At 35.4% G+C, this 16,442-nt stretch overlaps 4 protein-coding genes across 4 annotated transcripts; 2 read left to right on the forward strand and 2 right to left on the reverse strand.

The window, feature by feature from the left end:
* Positions 1-1,139: 1,139 nt before the first annotated feature.
* On the forward strand, positions 1,140-2,178 carry LOC140967377 (RING-H2 finger protein ATL40-like). The gene has a single exon (XM_073427856.1). It carries the CDS (start codon positions 1,219-1,221, stop codon positions 1,957-1,959), a length of 741 nt encoding a protein of 246 aa, XP_073283957.1. The 5' UTR covers positions 1,140-1,218; the 3' UTR covers positions 1,960-2,178.
* Positions 2,179-5,581: 3,403 nt separating this feature from the next.
* On the reverse strand, positions 5,582-7,177 carry LOC140967425 (pentatricopeptide repeat-containing protein At1g06270-like). Its single transcript, XM_073427946.1, has one exon. The coding sequence runs from the start codon at positions 6,901-6,903 to the stop codon at positions 5,872-5,874; it is 1,032 nt and encodes a 343-aa protein (XP_073284047.1). The 5' UTR covers positions 6,904-7,177; the 3' UTR covers positions 5,582-5,871.
* A 538-nt stretch (positions 7,178-7,715) lies between these two features.
* Positions 7,716-10,214, forward strand: LOC140967429 (ras-related protein RABA1f). The gene is made up of 2 exons (XM_073427950.1): positions 7,716-8,029; positions 9,656-10,214. Exons 1-2 carry the CDS (start codon positions 7,809-7,811, stop codon positions 10,086-10,088), a joined length of 654 nt encoding a protein of 217 aa, XP_073284051.1. The 5' UTR covers positions 7,716-7,808; the 3' UTR covers positions 10,089-10,214.
* A 1,408-nt stretch (positions 10,215-11,622) lies between these two features.
* On the reverse strand, positions 11,623-15,631 carry LOC140967376 (proteasome subunit alpha type-6-like). Its single transcript, XM_073427855.1, has 9 exons — positions 15,424-15,631; positions 15,198-15,292; positions 15,019-15,100; positions 14,572-14,668; positions 14,053-14,111; positions 13,869-13,951; positions 12,787-12,882; positions 12,290-12,349; positions 11,623-11,951 (listed from the first exon to the last, which is right to left on the reverse strand). Exons 1-9 carry the CDS (start codon positions 15,497-15,499, stop codon positions 11,859-11,861), a joined length of 741 nt encoding a protein of 246 aa, XP_073283956.1. The 5' UTR covers positions 15,500-15,631; the 3' UTR covers positions 11,623-11,858.
* Positions 15,632-16,442: the final 811 nt, after the last annotated feature.

Consider the following 16,442-nt stretch of genomic DNA (forward strand, 5'->3'; position numbering starts at 1 on the left):
GAATTCGGTGCTCAAAACTCAAGTAAGTGGATATATATAGGCAAAAACTTGTGTGAGACGGTCTCACGGGTCGTATTTTGTGAGACAGATTTTTTATTTAGGTCATCCATGAAAAATATTACTTTTTATGCTAAGAGTATTACTTTTTATTGTGAATATCGGTAGGGTTGACCCGTCTCACAAATAAAAATTCGTGAGACCGTCTCACAAGAGACCTACTCATATATGTATCACATTGGGCCCAAGGCCTTACAAGTTCAACGGTCGACTCACCCCAAAATATGTCATTATGCCAAAAAACAGAAGAAGATTAAAGTGCTTATTTGATTAAAAATATGATGAAAATCTATTTTTCGAATTTGAATTACATCCTTATCCGTATGTGTATTCAAGTGTACGTATTCTAAAAATTCGATAACACAAAGAATTAATAAATATTTTTTTCATTGAGGATTTGTAGCGCTCCAGATTCGATAACTATCCCCACTGTATCAAGACGAGTATTTCCAACGTAATTATGTCCACACTCACACGCATCCTTAGGAACTTCTCATGGGGTCACCTATCCCAAAATTGGCCCAAGTCAAGCACATTTAATATTGAAGTTCTTATGTGATGAGCTATCGAAAAAAAGATACACATTCTTGATATGAGTAATACCTATCAAATCTCCTCAACTGCACAGTCTCATACTTGAACAGTTTTTTGAATCCTTATCCTTCCGATGTAAGATCGGTTCATTCATGTTACCTTAACCTAAAAACTTGTCAAGAACCGCTTATTGTCCATACAACTTCATAACAACGGCGATCACCCCCCTTCCTCCTCTGCCCGGGCCTCATAGGATTTATCATCTAGAATTTTCACAACAAATTTATATTTTGTTCCCGGAGTAATTTGTTTTAAAGTAACTAGGTGTCGCGCAAGAAATTGTTCCTAATCCTACTTATAAGTCAATCTTACACACTGCATCTCCATTACGCTTTCATTATATGAGAGTAGAGCCGTGGAAACTTCATCAAGAAAAATACACGTAATATGTCAAAATGTCAATGCTCCAATTTTCAGGTCAACTCCTTGTGATTGTGAGTTACGGTGTTCTTCCGACTCACACACACAAACGATATATAAATATCAAAACACCCTTCGATTGGCATTCTCCTTAAACATCCAAAAATATAATATCCCATCTTCTGCTCCTCCGTCCCAAATTTCTCCATGGGAATCGGCGACGGCGACAACTCCAACAACAACGACGACAACAGATATTGGTTTTTCAACGGCAAAGATCAAAATAGTTATGATACTAATAGTAGGATCTTGATCACGGCCATTATTTCATTATCATTTGTTGTCCTCCTCGTCACGCTCCTTCATGTATATGCAAGATGCATAATCCGCCGCCAAGCTCGCCGACGGGAAGTCCTTCGCCGCCTCGGCTTGTTGAGAGCCTCCGCCCTTGTCCACACCTCCGAGACGTCTCCGAAAACGGGCCTCGACCCGTCTGTTATCTCATCCTTACCTGTTTCAGTATTCAAGCAAACAAACAGCGGGAACTCCATCGAGTGCTCAGTTTGTCTATGTGCGTTGGAGGATGGTGAAAGGGTTAGGCTTTTGCCTAATTGTAACCACAGTTTCCATGTAGACTGCATTAATAAATGGCTTGGTTCGAATTCAACTTGTCCCATTTGCCGCGCGGAGGCTGAGCCAAGGCTGGTAGCAGAGCCGAGGGAAGGAATGGTGGTGGCCGCAGCCGGAGCACCACCGTCGGCTCCGCCGTTTGAAGGTAATACTTCGGACGGTGGCGGGGCACATTCTTTGACTAAAGTGAACGGTGGATCAAGCTCCAGATTAAATTCGTTCCGAAGGATTCTTATTAGAGAAAGATCATCCCCGAGGATTCAAAATCAACAATCATGTGGACAAGCTGAGTGTTTCCCAGATCTTGAGAGGCAGTGATAATGTAACTAAAAGGTAATAATTCACTTCATTGTTACGTATACAAATACTTCATTGTTACGTATACAAATACATACAGAGCCGCAAAAAATTTTGGGATTTTTTCTTTTGATTGTAAAATTGTCTTCCGTGTAAGATACAAACTTTGAAATTTTAATCTGTACTAGTTCCATCTTTAGAAAAATAAACATTAAAACAAATAATATTTCAATTTATTGTAGAATTATTTGTTGGTTGATCATGAATGTGAAAGGTTCTTGAATTTGGTAAACTAACATAATAGTTTGCTGATGAACTGGGACGGCAAAATAAACTTTGTGTATCAAAGTCAATGAATGAATCTACTTTAGGTTAGGTGACATGATGTGAAACTACATACTAAATGCATTTTCAATTGTGAAACCATTGACTAAAAGGTAACACACGCCTACTTCCAAATAATTTTATAGTAATTTAATAATTTTCAGTTTTCTTGTTGAAATCATTCTTGGCACAAAATTATTTGTTCTTGACTTTAACGTGATTTACTTGGTAAATCATGAAACTTGTCAAGATCTACTTGATGTAATGTTATATTAACCTCATTGACTGGTTTTGGAAAGATTCTCTCAATCTCTCTCGAAAGCTTTATGATTTATTGTCCTTTCGACATAGGCTCCCGAACTATTTAAGATCATCCACTCAATACACAGAAAAACAGGAGCTGACTTGTCCGAGGATGTGTGTAAATCACAATTCCGGCAGGTTCCGTCCTGGTTAGTGGTAATGCCCATGTATATGAACAAAACAGAGAAAACGGGAAAATCAATAAGTTGATGGAAGCACCAAGAATTTGGACAACAATGCAACAACAGGAACCACAAAAAAGGTCAAGAAAATGAGTTTCTCTAAATAGAAAATCACTCACTCGGTGATTTTTAAGCGTGAGATTGACGAGAAATATCTATCTGATACCCTAACAAGAAAGGATTGTTATGTATAAAAAATTCATGTATCCATCCAATCTAGTTCTCGTTACAAAATCACTAGAGGGATGTCAAATAAGTGAGAAATCGAGATCGATTCCCAATCCATCGTCTTGAGATTGAATTGCTGGCAATCATGTCCGAAGTAGCAGGCCCTGCAGTCACTGAACCATTCAAGTTTACATTGCCCTTACTTAAACTACACAACATTACACAACCATGAATGTTAAAATTGTAAAAATAATTACAAGTTTTCAATCTGTTAATAACAATCGATCAAGGATCTCAACCCACTCGGACAAGCACACACTCCCAATCAAGATTATGAAAAACAGAACAAGAACACACTCAAGTTACATGGTTCGGCTTTGAATAGCCTACATCCATGGAAGAACACAGCAACCTTCTTTATTATTAATTCAACAGAGAATTACAAGTACCGAACCAAGAGTACAAAGAATGAATTACAATTGAGATTATACCCCTCAAGCACTTCGAGACTCTCTCTTTGTGCCGTATATTCCCTGTTCTCTGTCAAGCGATCAGGATGAGAGATTATTGATTCTTTTTTCCCTGTTTCCCACAAGCCTCTGACTTTCCAGTCTTCCGGTTACACCAAGCTGTCCAACAGAATATATAACCCAAGCCCGCAACTAATTCACTTATAGTTGCGGCCCATAACCACCAGTAACTAACCCTTGGTATATTCCGTCTTCTTGCCAACTTGTGAGCCACCAAATATCCCAACCCAATCTATACACGATCATCCTACTATTACATGCCCCCGATTAAAAAAAAAAAAAAAAACTTTGCATTTATGCCAATACACGGTCATCTCTCAGCCGAGCTAGGCTTTGGATTTGGGCTTTCTATCGAATTTATGTCCTAATATCTACTTGAAATGTTAACAGATTAATGTGGGGGCACAGTTCAGAATATCAAATTTTGAAAAACATAGTTTACTGTAAGATTTCATCTATCCATATATATTGTGAGAAGGAAATGAACTTACAGCACCACAGAGAGCCAAACACTAGAAATCATGCAGTTAACAACTGACTAAAAGAATGATCAGAAAATAAAAAATAAACTTATATAAAATTTTGCACAGTTGCTTACCTGGATAGAAATTTGCAATTTTTATAACCTGAAACGATATGAAAACACAGATTAAACAAACATAAACTGGTAACACGATTTAAAATCAAACAGAAGTGAAAGAAAAATGTGCCAAGAAATTCAGAGAGTTTACTAGGGTTCAAGGAAGTGAGAGCAGCGGTGTTACTAAAGTTACAGGTGTCATCCTCCGCGTTGTTCTTCGAAACGCACCACAGCTCCACCGAAGGCACACCTCCGCCTCCTTGCGCGGCCGACACGGCGGAGATGAGACAACATAAGAAGACATGTAGAAATAGAACCCCCGCGAAAATACCATCACCCGTAGCTAAGAGAAGGAAGAGAATGAGACGTGGAAGGAGTGGAGTGGAGTGGAGTCGAGGAAAATAGTTGCAGGCTTTATGAGAAGTCATTCTAATTCACTTTTTTACTACTTTTGTTTGCTCTATTATTTGATTGCTTGTGAAATATTTATTAAGTTTGGAAGATATTATTTAAGTGTCTTTTGAAATGTTTGAAAATTATATTTAGAAATTGATAATCATTTAAAATAAGCTCTTGCAAACATTGTCTATGACTTCCTGCTTGGTTTGAATTAAAGACTCTTCCTTTTGTTTTTCTCCCCTTTTTATGTTCTAGACAATTGTTCTTTTGTAGGAGACATGTTTGTTAAAACCTTAAGGCTTCGTTTGGTTTGAAGAATAGGATAACTAAAGAATTAGTAATTAGAGTGATTAAAAAATGAGATGTATGGATTAATAGTATGGTGGGATAAATAACATGGTGTTTGGTATGATTTTAAAATGATGGATTGATTTTGTAAATTTTATTGTAACGACCAAAATGCCCCAAGTGTTAATTAAATATATATTCTTAAAATAATTGGATAGATAATTAAATATTTATAATTATAATTTACATTTATTAAAATTAATTTAAATATATTTATTAGAAATAAATTTGTGAATATGNTTTTCTTTAAAATGATTGAAAATAATAAAAATATATGAAATTAATTTATAAAAAATATAATAAAAATTTAAATATTATATTAATTATTAAATTTTCATTAATTTTAATTTTCATATTATATTGAAGAAATCAATTCAAGTGTATTATGGTCAATATACAATCTTATCATGATCACTATTCAAAAATTATTAATTATCACACCATTTGAGGAGTGATATTTAATCACACAATTAATATGAATAGTGTGGGTTTTTAATTATAATCAAGGGCATGTAAATTAATAAAAAACGAACCAAACGCAAGATAAAGGAATGATTATTAAATAATCATTCCATTATCATGGCTACCAAACATAGCCTAAATGTTAATACGCACATATCAGGTTTTGTTGTTCGAAGTTTTTTCAAGACGTATATCAATACTTTGCTGCAAAGTGTTAGATCACATGTTATAACATCAATCACATATTTGTAAAGACGATATAGAAATGAAATACCCTATTTTAAAACTTTAAGAAATTGAAAAAACATTTCAATATCATATTCACAAACATGTGATTGAGAAATTTAACATTTTGCAATATCAAGATGTCCACTAAAACATTTCAATATCGTCTTTACAAATATGTGATTGCTATTATAACAGGTAATCTAACATTTTGCAGCGGAGTACTGATATATGTCTTGAAAAAGCTTCGAACAACAAAACCTGATAATTGATTCTGCTGTAACTCCAACATCCAAATGCTTTTATGACCAATCAAGCCAGCTAATTGCCAAGGGTGATGCAACAGCAACTCATGCAAAAATTAAATCGACTTTCTGCTTTGCCAAAAAGCATTCAAAAAGAAGTTAAGATGCTAAGATTTTAATTCTGCAAATCTCTTCCGCACAACATTGGCAAGCTCCAATTCACCAACACTAACCAATCCCTCAAACAACCGCTGCCTCTCTTTGATGAATGGTATAAACCTTCTTTCAGTCATTCTAATAACAAACTTTCCGGCCAAAACGAAATGACGTCCCTCCAAGCAACCCTCGAGAACTGATTCATAGGCCTCAAATCCAATATACGCTTCCTCGCCTTCTAAAAACTCGAGCATCTCTACTGATCTCCATATGTCCCTGTTAGCACGCATTGCACCAATTGCTTTTACCATGGTATCTTGCCTTGGATTCAGTCCATGCTTGCTCACCATTTCCTTCACCATTCCTAGAACCTCAGGTGTCATTCTTAGCTCACTCATTTCATCGATCAAAGCTCCATAACTATCCAAATCGGGAATGCAACCAGCCTTGCTCATGCCCTGCAAGACTTTAATTGCTTCTTCTAACCGATCAACTTTGCAGAGCGACATAATAAGGTAATTGCAAGTCCCACAGTCGGGAGAGTACCCAATTGAGTGCATTTCAGATAGGATACCAGAAACAGACTGCAATTTCTGCAGGCGTTCAACCCATGCATTAACAAGTAGCAGATGAGTTTGTGAAACAGGACGACAACCGGAACGAAGCATTCGTTGTAGGATAGCAAACGCAAGTGGGAGAGGATTGGAGCTTTCAAGAGCATAGATCAGGAGCAAGGAATAGACACCATATAGTCGGCCACGGGGTCGAACAGAAATTAAAGACTGTAAAATCCCATCAACGACGTGAACTCGATGGCTTTCAGTAAACTTGGAGAGAAACGCAAAGGGATTTGGGTTTCGACCAAACTCTATCGAGGTATGGAGGAGCTCCGGTAATTGCTGGTAGCTTTTGGCTTCCACTGCTGATCGTACGGATTCTTCTAGCGATGGTTGTGAAGATGAGGAATGAGCCAAGGAACATCGAAGAAAAGCCAAGGCCCAGCGACGAGACAACGAGCAAAAATTTGAAGCTGCTAACGCCATGTTACATGCGGGAAAGAGGACGGAAGCATTGGTTGTCACGTACAACTAAAAGGAACAATACCGGGGCAGATTCGTTGAGGAATACGGTCGAACAGCTGATGCACTCTCCACGAAGTCGTTCTTCCGACTTTTACCTGGCTGGGATCTTGACCCAACATTAGAAACCAGATTAAGTATGTATCTGGGGGTCAATAAAACGCTATCTGGGATATCTTTTCAACGTTGTGCGAGACTATTCTTTGGGGGTGGCCAAATTTTTTGACCTGTCGTTTTCCGCTTTCACATAATACAATCTCTCTTTATTTGGTGTGTATATTACATTGAAGATTGTGGATTTAAAATAAAAGTATATTCCCTTCTTCAAAAAAATAAATAAATATATATCGTGTGAGACGGTCTCATGGATTTATATTCATAATACTTGTCGACTCGATCTATATCTGAAGTAAAAAATAATGTTTTTGACATAAAAAATAATATATTTTCAATAATCGGATTAGGTGGGAGATTCGTCTCATAAAATTGATCTGTGAGACGTTTCATATGACTTTTTGTGAAGTATAAAAATGTCTTTATATAAAGTTAGGGGAGTTCTAATTCTGAAAACAAGAACAACTCCCTCCCTAATTAAGGAAAAAATCAAAGAATTATACCTACATGTATTTATTAAAAAAAGGTGTTAAAAACATAAAAGTTTTTATATAAATAAAAGAACATTACTAAAAAAAAATTGGAAAGTAAAAGAAAATTAGTAATTAGGCAATCAAGATTATAAGAACAAATAATAATAATAATTGAAATAGAAAGTTTGAATAGATCCTGGGTCATCTCTGTCCCTCTTTCCGAAAACGGGGCACAACCCATTTTACATTTCTTCGCTCTCTCGCAAATATACACACACATTCATGGGTGCATATCGAGCGGACGATGACTACGACTACTTGTTCAAGGTTGTATTGATCGGCGATTCCGGTGTCGGAAAATCCAATTTGCTCTCCAGATTCACTCGCAACGAGTTCAGCTTGGAGTCGAAGTCTACTATTGGCGTCGAATTCGCCACTCGAAGCATCCGCGTCGACGAGAAAGTTGTCAAGGCTCAGATTTGGGATACCGCTGGTCAAGAAAGGTACTATTATTCAGCGTTCTAAATTTTTTGTGGAAATGAGTGTAGTATAATCTGTGGAGGTTTGCATTGGGAGGAGCGCTTTGTTGGTTTGAGATCTCTGCCTTGATTGTGGCAATGATGATTTTTCCTCTGAGATTTTTTGAGATCTAGGGTTTTGAAGATAGCATGATCTGTTTTGTAGCCGTTGATAATATAAGGATTAGATCTGACGCTTTTTTAGCTTAGATCTATCTGCAATTTGCAATGGATGGTTTTAGCTATTTCTGACATCTGTTGGATTTAGCTCAACCGTGGTCGGATTTTATCAGACGCGATGGATTTTCCTCCGTATATGTTGCATTTAACATTAGATTTGTTAATAGTTTAGAAAACTAGCAACAATTAAGGTTGTGAAAAATTGGATGAGCTGAAGCCCTCAACGTTGACATTCTGGAGAATGTTTTTGTATGGAACCAAGATCAATTATCCGTCAGTGTACTGGTATACTTGCGAAATTTAAATCAATAGCATGCAATTTATCCTATTTATAATGACCTATAATTATATGTAAGTTTTGGTATTTCCAAGTACGAGAACATACCTGGAAATCTACATGGACACCATGAAGTTTGTTCTAAGTAAACTTACACGCTTTGAACATCAGTGGCATTACTGTTGTAAGGTAACTTTTCTTTCAAGATTATGAAGTTTACTGAATCTATGCATCGTTTGCCATCGTGCATGTTATTGTAAATAGTTATAACTAGTCTATATAATGCTTCAAACTTTGGGCTATTGCATGTAGCTTAATGCCTATCATCTTTTTTCATGGAAAGACCAATCATTATTCCGCAACACCAACCTGCTAATAATGGTGGCATATGGGTTATTGTATGTAATATAATGCAACTATCATTTTTCATGGAAAGACCGATTGTTTTTCCTTGTGATACCAAGCTGCGAAAAAAAAGTGTCATTTCTTGGAAGTATGTGGACGTGTAAAATTATCTGTGTGCCTAGAAATATGATAGGGCAGTAAGGAACTAAATGCCATATAATTTCCTGTTTTATGTTTCTCTTTTTCCGGAGTTGTTTAAGAAGACGTTGAGTTATTATGCTCTTGACATTTAGCTACATAACTATTGATCGTGTGATGTCACTTTTCAGAAAGTTATAAAGCTATGATATTCGCATTAGAATGCGTATGAATCTATGTATACGTTGACAAAGGTTTTGTTAGTATCTCACATATCTTGAGTTTTGACATTATTAGTCCCAAAAATGCCCTTTGCCCTAGCAAAATCAACAATCTCTTTCCTCCTCTACTTTGTAATTATAATTCATTTAGAGGGAAATTTAGTCATAGAGCGGAAAGATTCTTAATATATCTCACCCACAATCATACCAACTATAATACTATTTATCACCGTATATTACATTTCCCTGTCAATCATTTCTTTTATCATTTATTTAATAATCATTTAATAACCTCATCATTCGAACCAAGCGTGTCCTAAGTCTTTGTTTTGGCATAGCAAATGTAAATCTAACTTTTATGGTTGTGCTTTATTTTTTGGTGTTCAATTTTCATCTAAACTATGCGACCTATAACATTAAACCTAATCTGACGTGTGCTATTTTCTGTAGATATCGTGCAATCACAAGTGCCTACTATCGAGGTGCTGTTGGTGCATTGCTTGTTTATGATGTTACGCGCCATGTTACTTTTGAGAACGTTGAGAGATGGTTGAAGGAACTAAGGGATCATACAGATTCAAGCATTGTCATCATGCTTGTTGGAAACAAGGCTGATTTACGTCATTTGCGTGCTGTTTCCACTGAAGATGCAACAGCTTTTGCTGAGAAGGAGAACACTTTTTTCATGGAAACTTCTGCCCTGGAATCAATGAACGTGGAAAATGCCTTCACAGAAGTGCTTACTCAGATACATCGTGTCGTCAGCAGAAAAGCACTTGAGGCTAGTGATGATCCGGCTACTTTGCCGAAAGGGCAGACCATAAATGTTGGCTCAAAGGATGATGTTTCAGCAGTAAAGAAATCTGGGTGTTGCTCTACTTGAAAAAAGCTAACTCAATGCAGCAACATTTTTTTATTGAGTTTTATATTCTGGTATCTGTTTGATGATTTCATTGTATACATCAATCACTTGGATTATTTGGCCCGAAAAGTCAAACTCGTCGGCATACACATATTTGTTCAGCTTAAAAAGACACCCTCAGAGTTAGGATCTCACTCGCTCCTCACAATTTTTATAATCGGGATCTTTTGTTTCATAAAAGAATATTATTTTTTGGTAAGATTTGAGACAAGATTATGGTAGGTTGTTGATTCGAATTTGAAGTTAGATATGTAATTGGAATTGCAGTTGCTCTATGTACTCCGGTTTGATGGTTATTTATGTGATTACAACTTTGAAGCGTCTGTTGAGAACGTTGCTTTTGGTGGGAGAAGTACTTGGTCATTGTCGTGCATATACGTAGATTTTTAGTCATTTTAATGGGTCCGAAACTGATTTGAAACAAATTACGTGTCCAGATTTGGGCATCCCGTTTGTCTCTTTCTATTGTTGTGTTTTTCAATCAGCTTATTTTTATGGCAGTAGATTGAGCAGTTTCAAATGGTAGTGTGGTATGATTCCTTGGGGGCAAGGAAGCTAGATAGCAAATACACTTCCGAGGCTTTGGGCCTCAGCTTGGTGTTCCTATAAATTGGGTCGCTCTAAAAGCTCAAATACTGAGCATTATTACTCAAATTTTCCATTATATTACTGTTTAGCAGAAATAGATTATTATTATAAAGTAGGAAATGTTACTTGCTGCTTTTCTTTAATCTGTAAAAAATGTTTTCTATAAATATCGTAAAGCACTTTCAAAATGCCTTTGTGCTCATAATTTACACCCTACAATATCAAAAATCACAAGTTGTCCCCTTGGGCTTTGTTTAACGTCTATATCTTTTAGTACTTTATTTGTACCAGCGATTCTACCTCTATGAACAATCGTGTGTGTATAAATTAGTTTTTTTGTGTATAATTCTTTTGGCATTAACTATTAAGTAATATTTGTACAAAAAATTTAAATATTATAACTAGAAAGTTCTATGGATGATTTTAGACTCACTGTTTAAATAAGGGTTGTATGAAAACATAGTGCTTCCCCCTACACGGAAGGCTACACGAATCAAATGTGGCCAAGCTTAAAGGAAAACGGGTATTTGGTTTCAATCGAAGCTATTGAACTCGGGAAAAAACTTGAATTGCCACTTTATTTTTAGTACAATGCTGCAAAGAATTATGCAAAAGTCAAAAAACTTGAACGAAGGGTTTTGAAAAATATAAATTTACCTATGCAAAATTCAAAATTGTCTCACCTCGTCCTTCCCTCACTGCCCAATACTTGGGTATGTCTCCATATTTCAAAGTATAGAGCTTCACCGTACACGCAAACGTGTTGGCCCTGTTCGATGGAAAAGATAACTGAAATACATTGGGGAAAGCTCTTTCTCGCAATCTTGCTGCTAGTATGGAATCGATCATCACTTGGATCATTATTAGTAAATTTATCGTAGTTTATTAATTATGCAGCAATGAATCATAGAGAATGAATTTGTATAAATTCAACAACATACAGAAACAATTGAGTGAGATAAATCTAAATCCGAACATGTAACATATTCAGTAAAGATGAATGCATATGAGGTTCGATGATTTCACAATCCAGACAAATGTGGAAACACCCTCGGACTCTTTTCCCCACGTATCAAAACATTAGTATGCATTCAAATCAGAATTAAGTAAATTAAGTATACATCTGGATAACCTCGGAAGGGATCAGTCGCGCTCACTAATGGCAGTCAAGTGCTCTTCAATCTCCTCAGTTGACAATACTTTGAACACTGGATCGTCTTTCCTCACAACACCGACCTGGTGTAAACATCAGAAAATGTCACCAAGTTTCAACTCTCAGAAAAATATAATAATAGAGTAGCATGTTTATGTTTAGAAAGCAATCCGTAGACATGTGACAAAAATGTAGAAAGTCGATGTTCTTCGAGATGCGCATTTAAAGCACATTTGTGCCTGATATTAGACAATATATTTACAAATAAGGTGTCATCCCTTGAGCAAAGTATATAATCGGTTTCGCTTTCATTTTCTCAATAGTCAAGTTTACACTAAGAGTGAATTACAGAAGAACTAAAGAAACAATAAAAAGACCTTGGCTCCAGTTTCAGAAAATATGAATACAGCGGAAAGACTACCTCGATCTCAGTAGCTTTGAAATCCTCCTGGAGAACAGACTGCAGAGCAGAAATTGTTGTCTGCGGTAAAAGGCATTGCAACATTAGATCGCAAGTTCTTGAGATCAAAAATGTAGCTGAAAATTCTAAACATGACGTTTGTTTCATATGAAAACCTAAACAAAAGTTTTTGCCTCCAAGAATAACTGAATAACAAATCGCATTACATTTCAAGAAATTTTGGAAGTGGGGTCCTCACTTGAAGGGTTAAAGAAACATTAAGCAACTTCACAAAGCATTCAAGACGGGTTCATACTTTTATAATCAAGAGCAATTAGCCAACTGTCGGTTGTTTTTTTAATGAAACTTCTCATTAAAACGCTAATATCACCCAAAAAGGACATTGCCCTAAATTTAACCAACACGTATGGTATTCAGCCTAGCAAATAATATACTCAGAATCCAAAATCAAAGCATTATTAATGAGGAGTGCATATGCGGTGAACCTATTTTATTACCCGTACGGTTTCCTCGTAGGAGAATGCCTGATCATTTTTCATTTTCTTCTCTAGAAAATTAATGGCTTCTTGATCTTTTGCTCCAGCACTTGTTGCCTGCCAGAAATAAATGGAAGCTAATGCCCAATGGAAGATCAAAGAGTAACCAAAAAAAATAAGAAAAGTAAATTACTGCTACTCTATGAATCTTATCATAAAAGTACATTTCTCTCAGAAACTAAATGCTACAAGCTAAAGTTATATAATTGAGTTCCATCTAAAACTTCATGACAATCAAATAGAGTCATCTGATTGTGAAGGTAGAGTGGTAGACAATACTCTTACTTTGAGATCTCTAGGAGGTAACTTAAACAGTACACATCAAAGCCAAAGGGAACATTGAAAGGAGAAAACAAAGGATACGGAAAAGACGCCAATCACCAAGGTGGCATAACTAAAATAAATACACTAAATCACAACTCAGTCACAATATAATCATTCATCCAATACCACATATATAGCATTGTGATCCCGGTTGCAGCGCTCAAGTTTCAAGGGAAGCCAGTCGCTCTTGACAAACCAAGAAGATTTTATAAAGATATTTCCAAAACCTTCGAGAATTAAATTCACAATGCCAAAGCAACTATGGAAATTAATCAGTTAGAAATATTGTATAGAATAATCGTGGCAAAACACGAAGAGCCATGTGCATCAAATTCAACACTGCCGAGTCTAGGACAAGCCATAAGTATGCACGGGCATTTAAAATCCTCATGGGAATAGAATTAAGAATGTCCTATCTAGCATACCATCATAGAAGTTAGTGCAAGACTAGAGAAAAAAATTAATGACCGTTTCAAATTCTATTTCCAGAAAGCCCCTGTTGGAGGTTTCATGGATTCTTTTGTAAAAAGATGCTACACTAGATGTCCTCGAGATTTCAAATTTCAGTAATAACAATGGTTTACAAAAAATAACATTGGTATATTAAGCAAACGGCAGAAAAGAAAACGGATATTCACAAACAAATAGAACAACAAATATAAAAATAGAAATGAAACAATTTTTAAGTTTCATTTCAAAAGATGGCACATCCAAATTACCTTGTGACCAAAGAAATGACCGGCAGGATCACACTTGAAGAGCTGAGGACCCTTCTCTTCATCAATGCCCAAGATCATAGCAACTGCCACATTAAAAGATACATGGATGAATAAAGCTTATTATATGGTGAGACATTCTATTTATAAGATGAGCTTGTAAGAGTAGAAATAATCTGCAACTAACCGATTCCAAGTGGTCTCATATAGGCATGTTGCGTGTAAACCTGAGACTTGTCAGCAATCCTGCAGTATGGATACAGATAGCACCATGATTCGAGTGAAACTGAAAAATTAAATGCCTGAAGAAAACATGCATCGCATTATTTTTATTATAGAAGCGTAAATCATTGAACCATTAAAGAATTCATTGCAACAAATATCCCAAACAGCTACCTATAGACACAATTTTTTGAAGATCGGAGTATTAATTGTCACACTATTTTTGGAAAAAATCAGAGACAAAACAGAATTGGAATAGTTCTGTATAATTGGCTGGCAACTCATCACAATCCTAGGACTACATTGCGCTAAATGTTCCACAGAATATTGAGCATTGAATAATCAGGAACAAATGATTTATCAACAAAAGCACTCCGCCGTCGACAAACAACATAGAACCAATGCACCAACAAATTGGAATTTCGCTGCAAAAAAACGTACCAAATCAACATACCATCCCTTTCAAAAAAACGAAGCAACATACCATCGCGCCAATGCGTCGACAGGCATTTCATAGCCATATCTAAAGCGAAACTCAGCAGCTTCGTTCCTTGCTTGTTGAACCAAAGTCCTTGCATCGGCTGGAAGGGGACCAACAAAAAGATCAAATAAACCAACTTTTGACAATAAAAAGGATATGGAGCTTCTTAGCAATGATAAAATATGGGTTTCCAACCCAAATTGAAAGCAATGCCAAAAAAAAGAGTTTCCCAGACTTATTTTATGTATTCACACAATAAACTATTTCTTCACAAAATACCTCACTGGGTAGCATAAGCACGTAAATAAATTCTAAAAAAAGTAAATATGATTTAAATTAATTTATACTTAACTAACATTCTACAGCTCGTTCAGAATGGTTAAATAAATACATCGACTTGCATACCATAATAATAATAAAATGATTTTACAAAATGCACTAGTAATGTACCTGTCATGCCTGTAGCCAACAAGCCCAGGTACTTGGTGATTGAATACAAATGGGTGACACTCTTTTGATCTAAAAGCTTGTCCTGCACACTCGTCCACAAGCATAGAGTTTAACTTAACATCTACTAGAAAATAAAAGAATAGTATAAAGAAAAAGAATTTTTTTCCCCAAAAACTAACAGGAACTTTCTTCTGAGTCACAACGCAGACGGAATCCGACCCGCGAACGCCAATCGAGGTAACTCCGGCGGATTTGACGGCCTTAAAAGCATACTCTACATAGTTTATTCGAAACAAAACAAATCAAAAACCCTAATCCAAAGAAAAAAAACATCGACAGCTGAAAACAATAAATAAAGAATATAAAATGAGGAACTAGCCAAATTTGATAAAAGAAAAAGCGCACCAACTTGATAGAGACGACCTTCCGGAGAGAAGATCGTTATATGACGATCATATCCACCTCCACTTCCACGGCTCATTCTTTCGGATTCGGGATTGAATTCGAGATGTCCAAATACACGAGAAAGCCAAGGGTTTGCGCAGGTAAAGAGAGCAGAAGCTTTGCGCCCAAGCAGAGTGGAGCACAAGTACAAAAATACCCCCGAATTGTTATTTTTAATATGTACTAGGTAAGGACACCTCAATTTTTGAGGTGTCTTAACCAAGTTTATAGTCTATCATATAAACATTATATATTTTTTTTGTGATGGGCTTATTAATACAAAATTTATTGTGTCCATTNTATATATTTTTTTTGTGATGGGTGGGTTTATTAATACAAAATTTATTGTGTCCATTAAAAAGAAACACCCATAAACATGTATGTTTTATCTTTTAGTAATTTAATTTTAAAATTTTATAATAAGCTTTCTAAATATATATTAAGAATAACAGCCTATGTTTTTTAATTTAAGAGTTCAACACATATTTCCAAAACAAGCTCAACTTATTATAGTATATATCAAAGATAGTGTTAAAAATCGTCTAATAACCTTTTTTTGAACTTCCAAAAAAGCATGATTTTATATATTAAGTGTATTTTACACTTGCACTTCTATTTATTAAGACAAAAAAACTTATCATCAACTAAATTTGGAACTTTAAACTCGATCAAAAGTAAAAATAATATACAAGAATAGATTCAAACATCATTCATTTGAAATTTCAGCAAAAATATATTAATTGTGTTTCAAAGTTTTGGTTCAATAGAAGTTTCGCTAGATAAATTTATTAGTGAAAAATTATTTATTAAAATAATTATTTTAGCAATTTTTTTTTTGTTATATATATATTTCTAAAAAGAAAATTATTTTTTATTTACGTATGCACTACACATGTGATTTATTTACATGTAGTTTATCAAACAACATGCTCAAGCAATATATTAAAATCACAGCTGAGTTATGAAATATTACGTTATTA

This window comes from Primulina huaijiensis, unplaced genomic scaffold (genome assembly GCF_012295235.1).
Source record: "Primulina huaijiensis isolate GDHJ02 unplaced genomic scaffold, ASM1229523v2 scaffold25037, whole genome shotgun sequence".
Lineage (NCBI taxonomy): Eukaryota > Viridiplantae > Streptophyta > Magnoliopsida > Lamiales > Gesneriaceae > Primulina > Primulina huaijiensis.

Bases quoted from the DNA above. Each gene is read 5' to 3' on its own strand.
- LOC140967425 (XM_073427946.1), bottom strand. From the start codon at position 6,903: ATGGCGTTAGCAGCTTCAAATTTTTGCTCGTTGTCTCGTCGCTGGGCC.
- LOC140967376 (XM_073427855.1), bottom strand. From the start codon at position 15,499: ATGAGCCGTGGAAGTGGAGGTGGATATGATCGTCATATAACGATCTTC. The intron at 13,952-14,052 runs GTTAGTTGCAGA...TTAATGTGGCAG, and splicing joins TATGAGACCACTTGGAATCG to TTGCTATGATCTTGGGCATT. The intron at 12,883-13,868 runs GTAATTTGGATG...TATTTCTGGCAG, and splicing joins GTCATTTCTTTGGTCACAAG to GCAACAAGTGCTGGAGCAAA.
- LOC140967377 (XM_073427856.1), top strand. From the start codon at position 1,219: ATGGGAATCGGCGACGGCGACAACTCCAACAACAACGACGACAACAGA.
- LOC140967429 (XM_073427950.1), top strand. From the start codon at position 7,809: ATGGGTGCATATCGAGCGGACGATGACTACGACTACTTGTTCAAGGTT. The intron at 8,030-9,655 runs GTACTATTATTC...TATTTTCTGTAG, and splicing joins GATACCGCTGGTCAAGAAAG to ATATCGTGCAATCACAAGTG.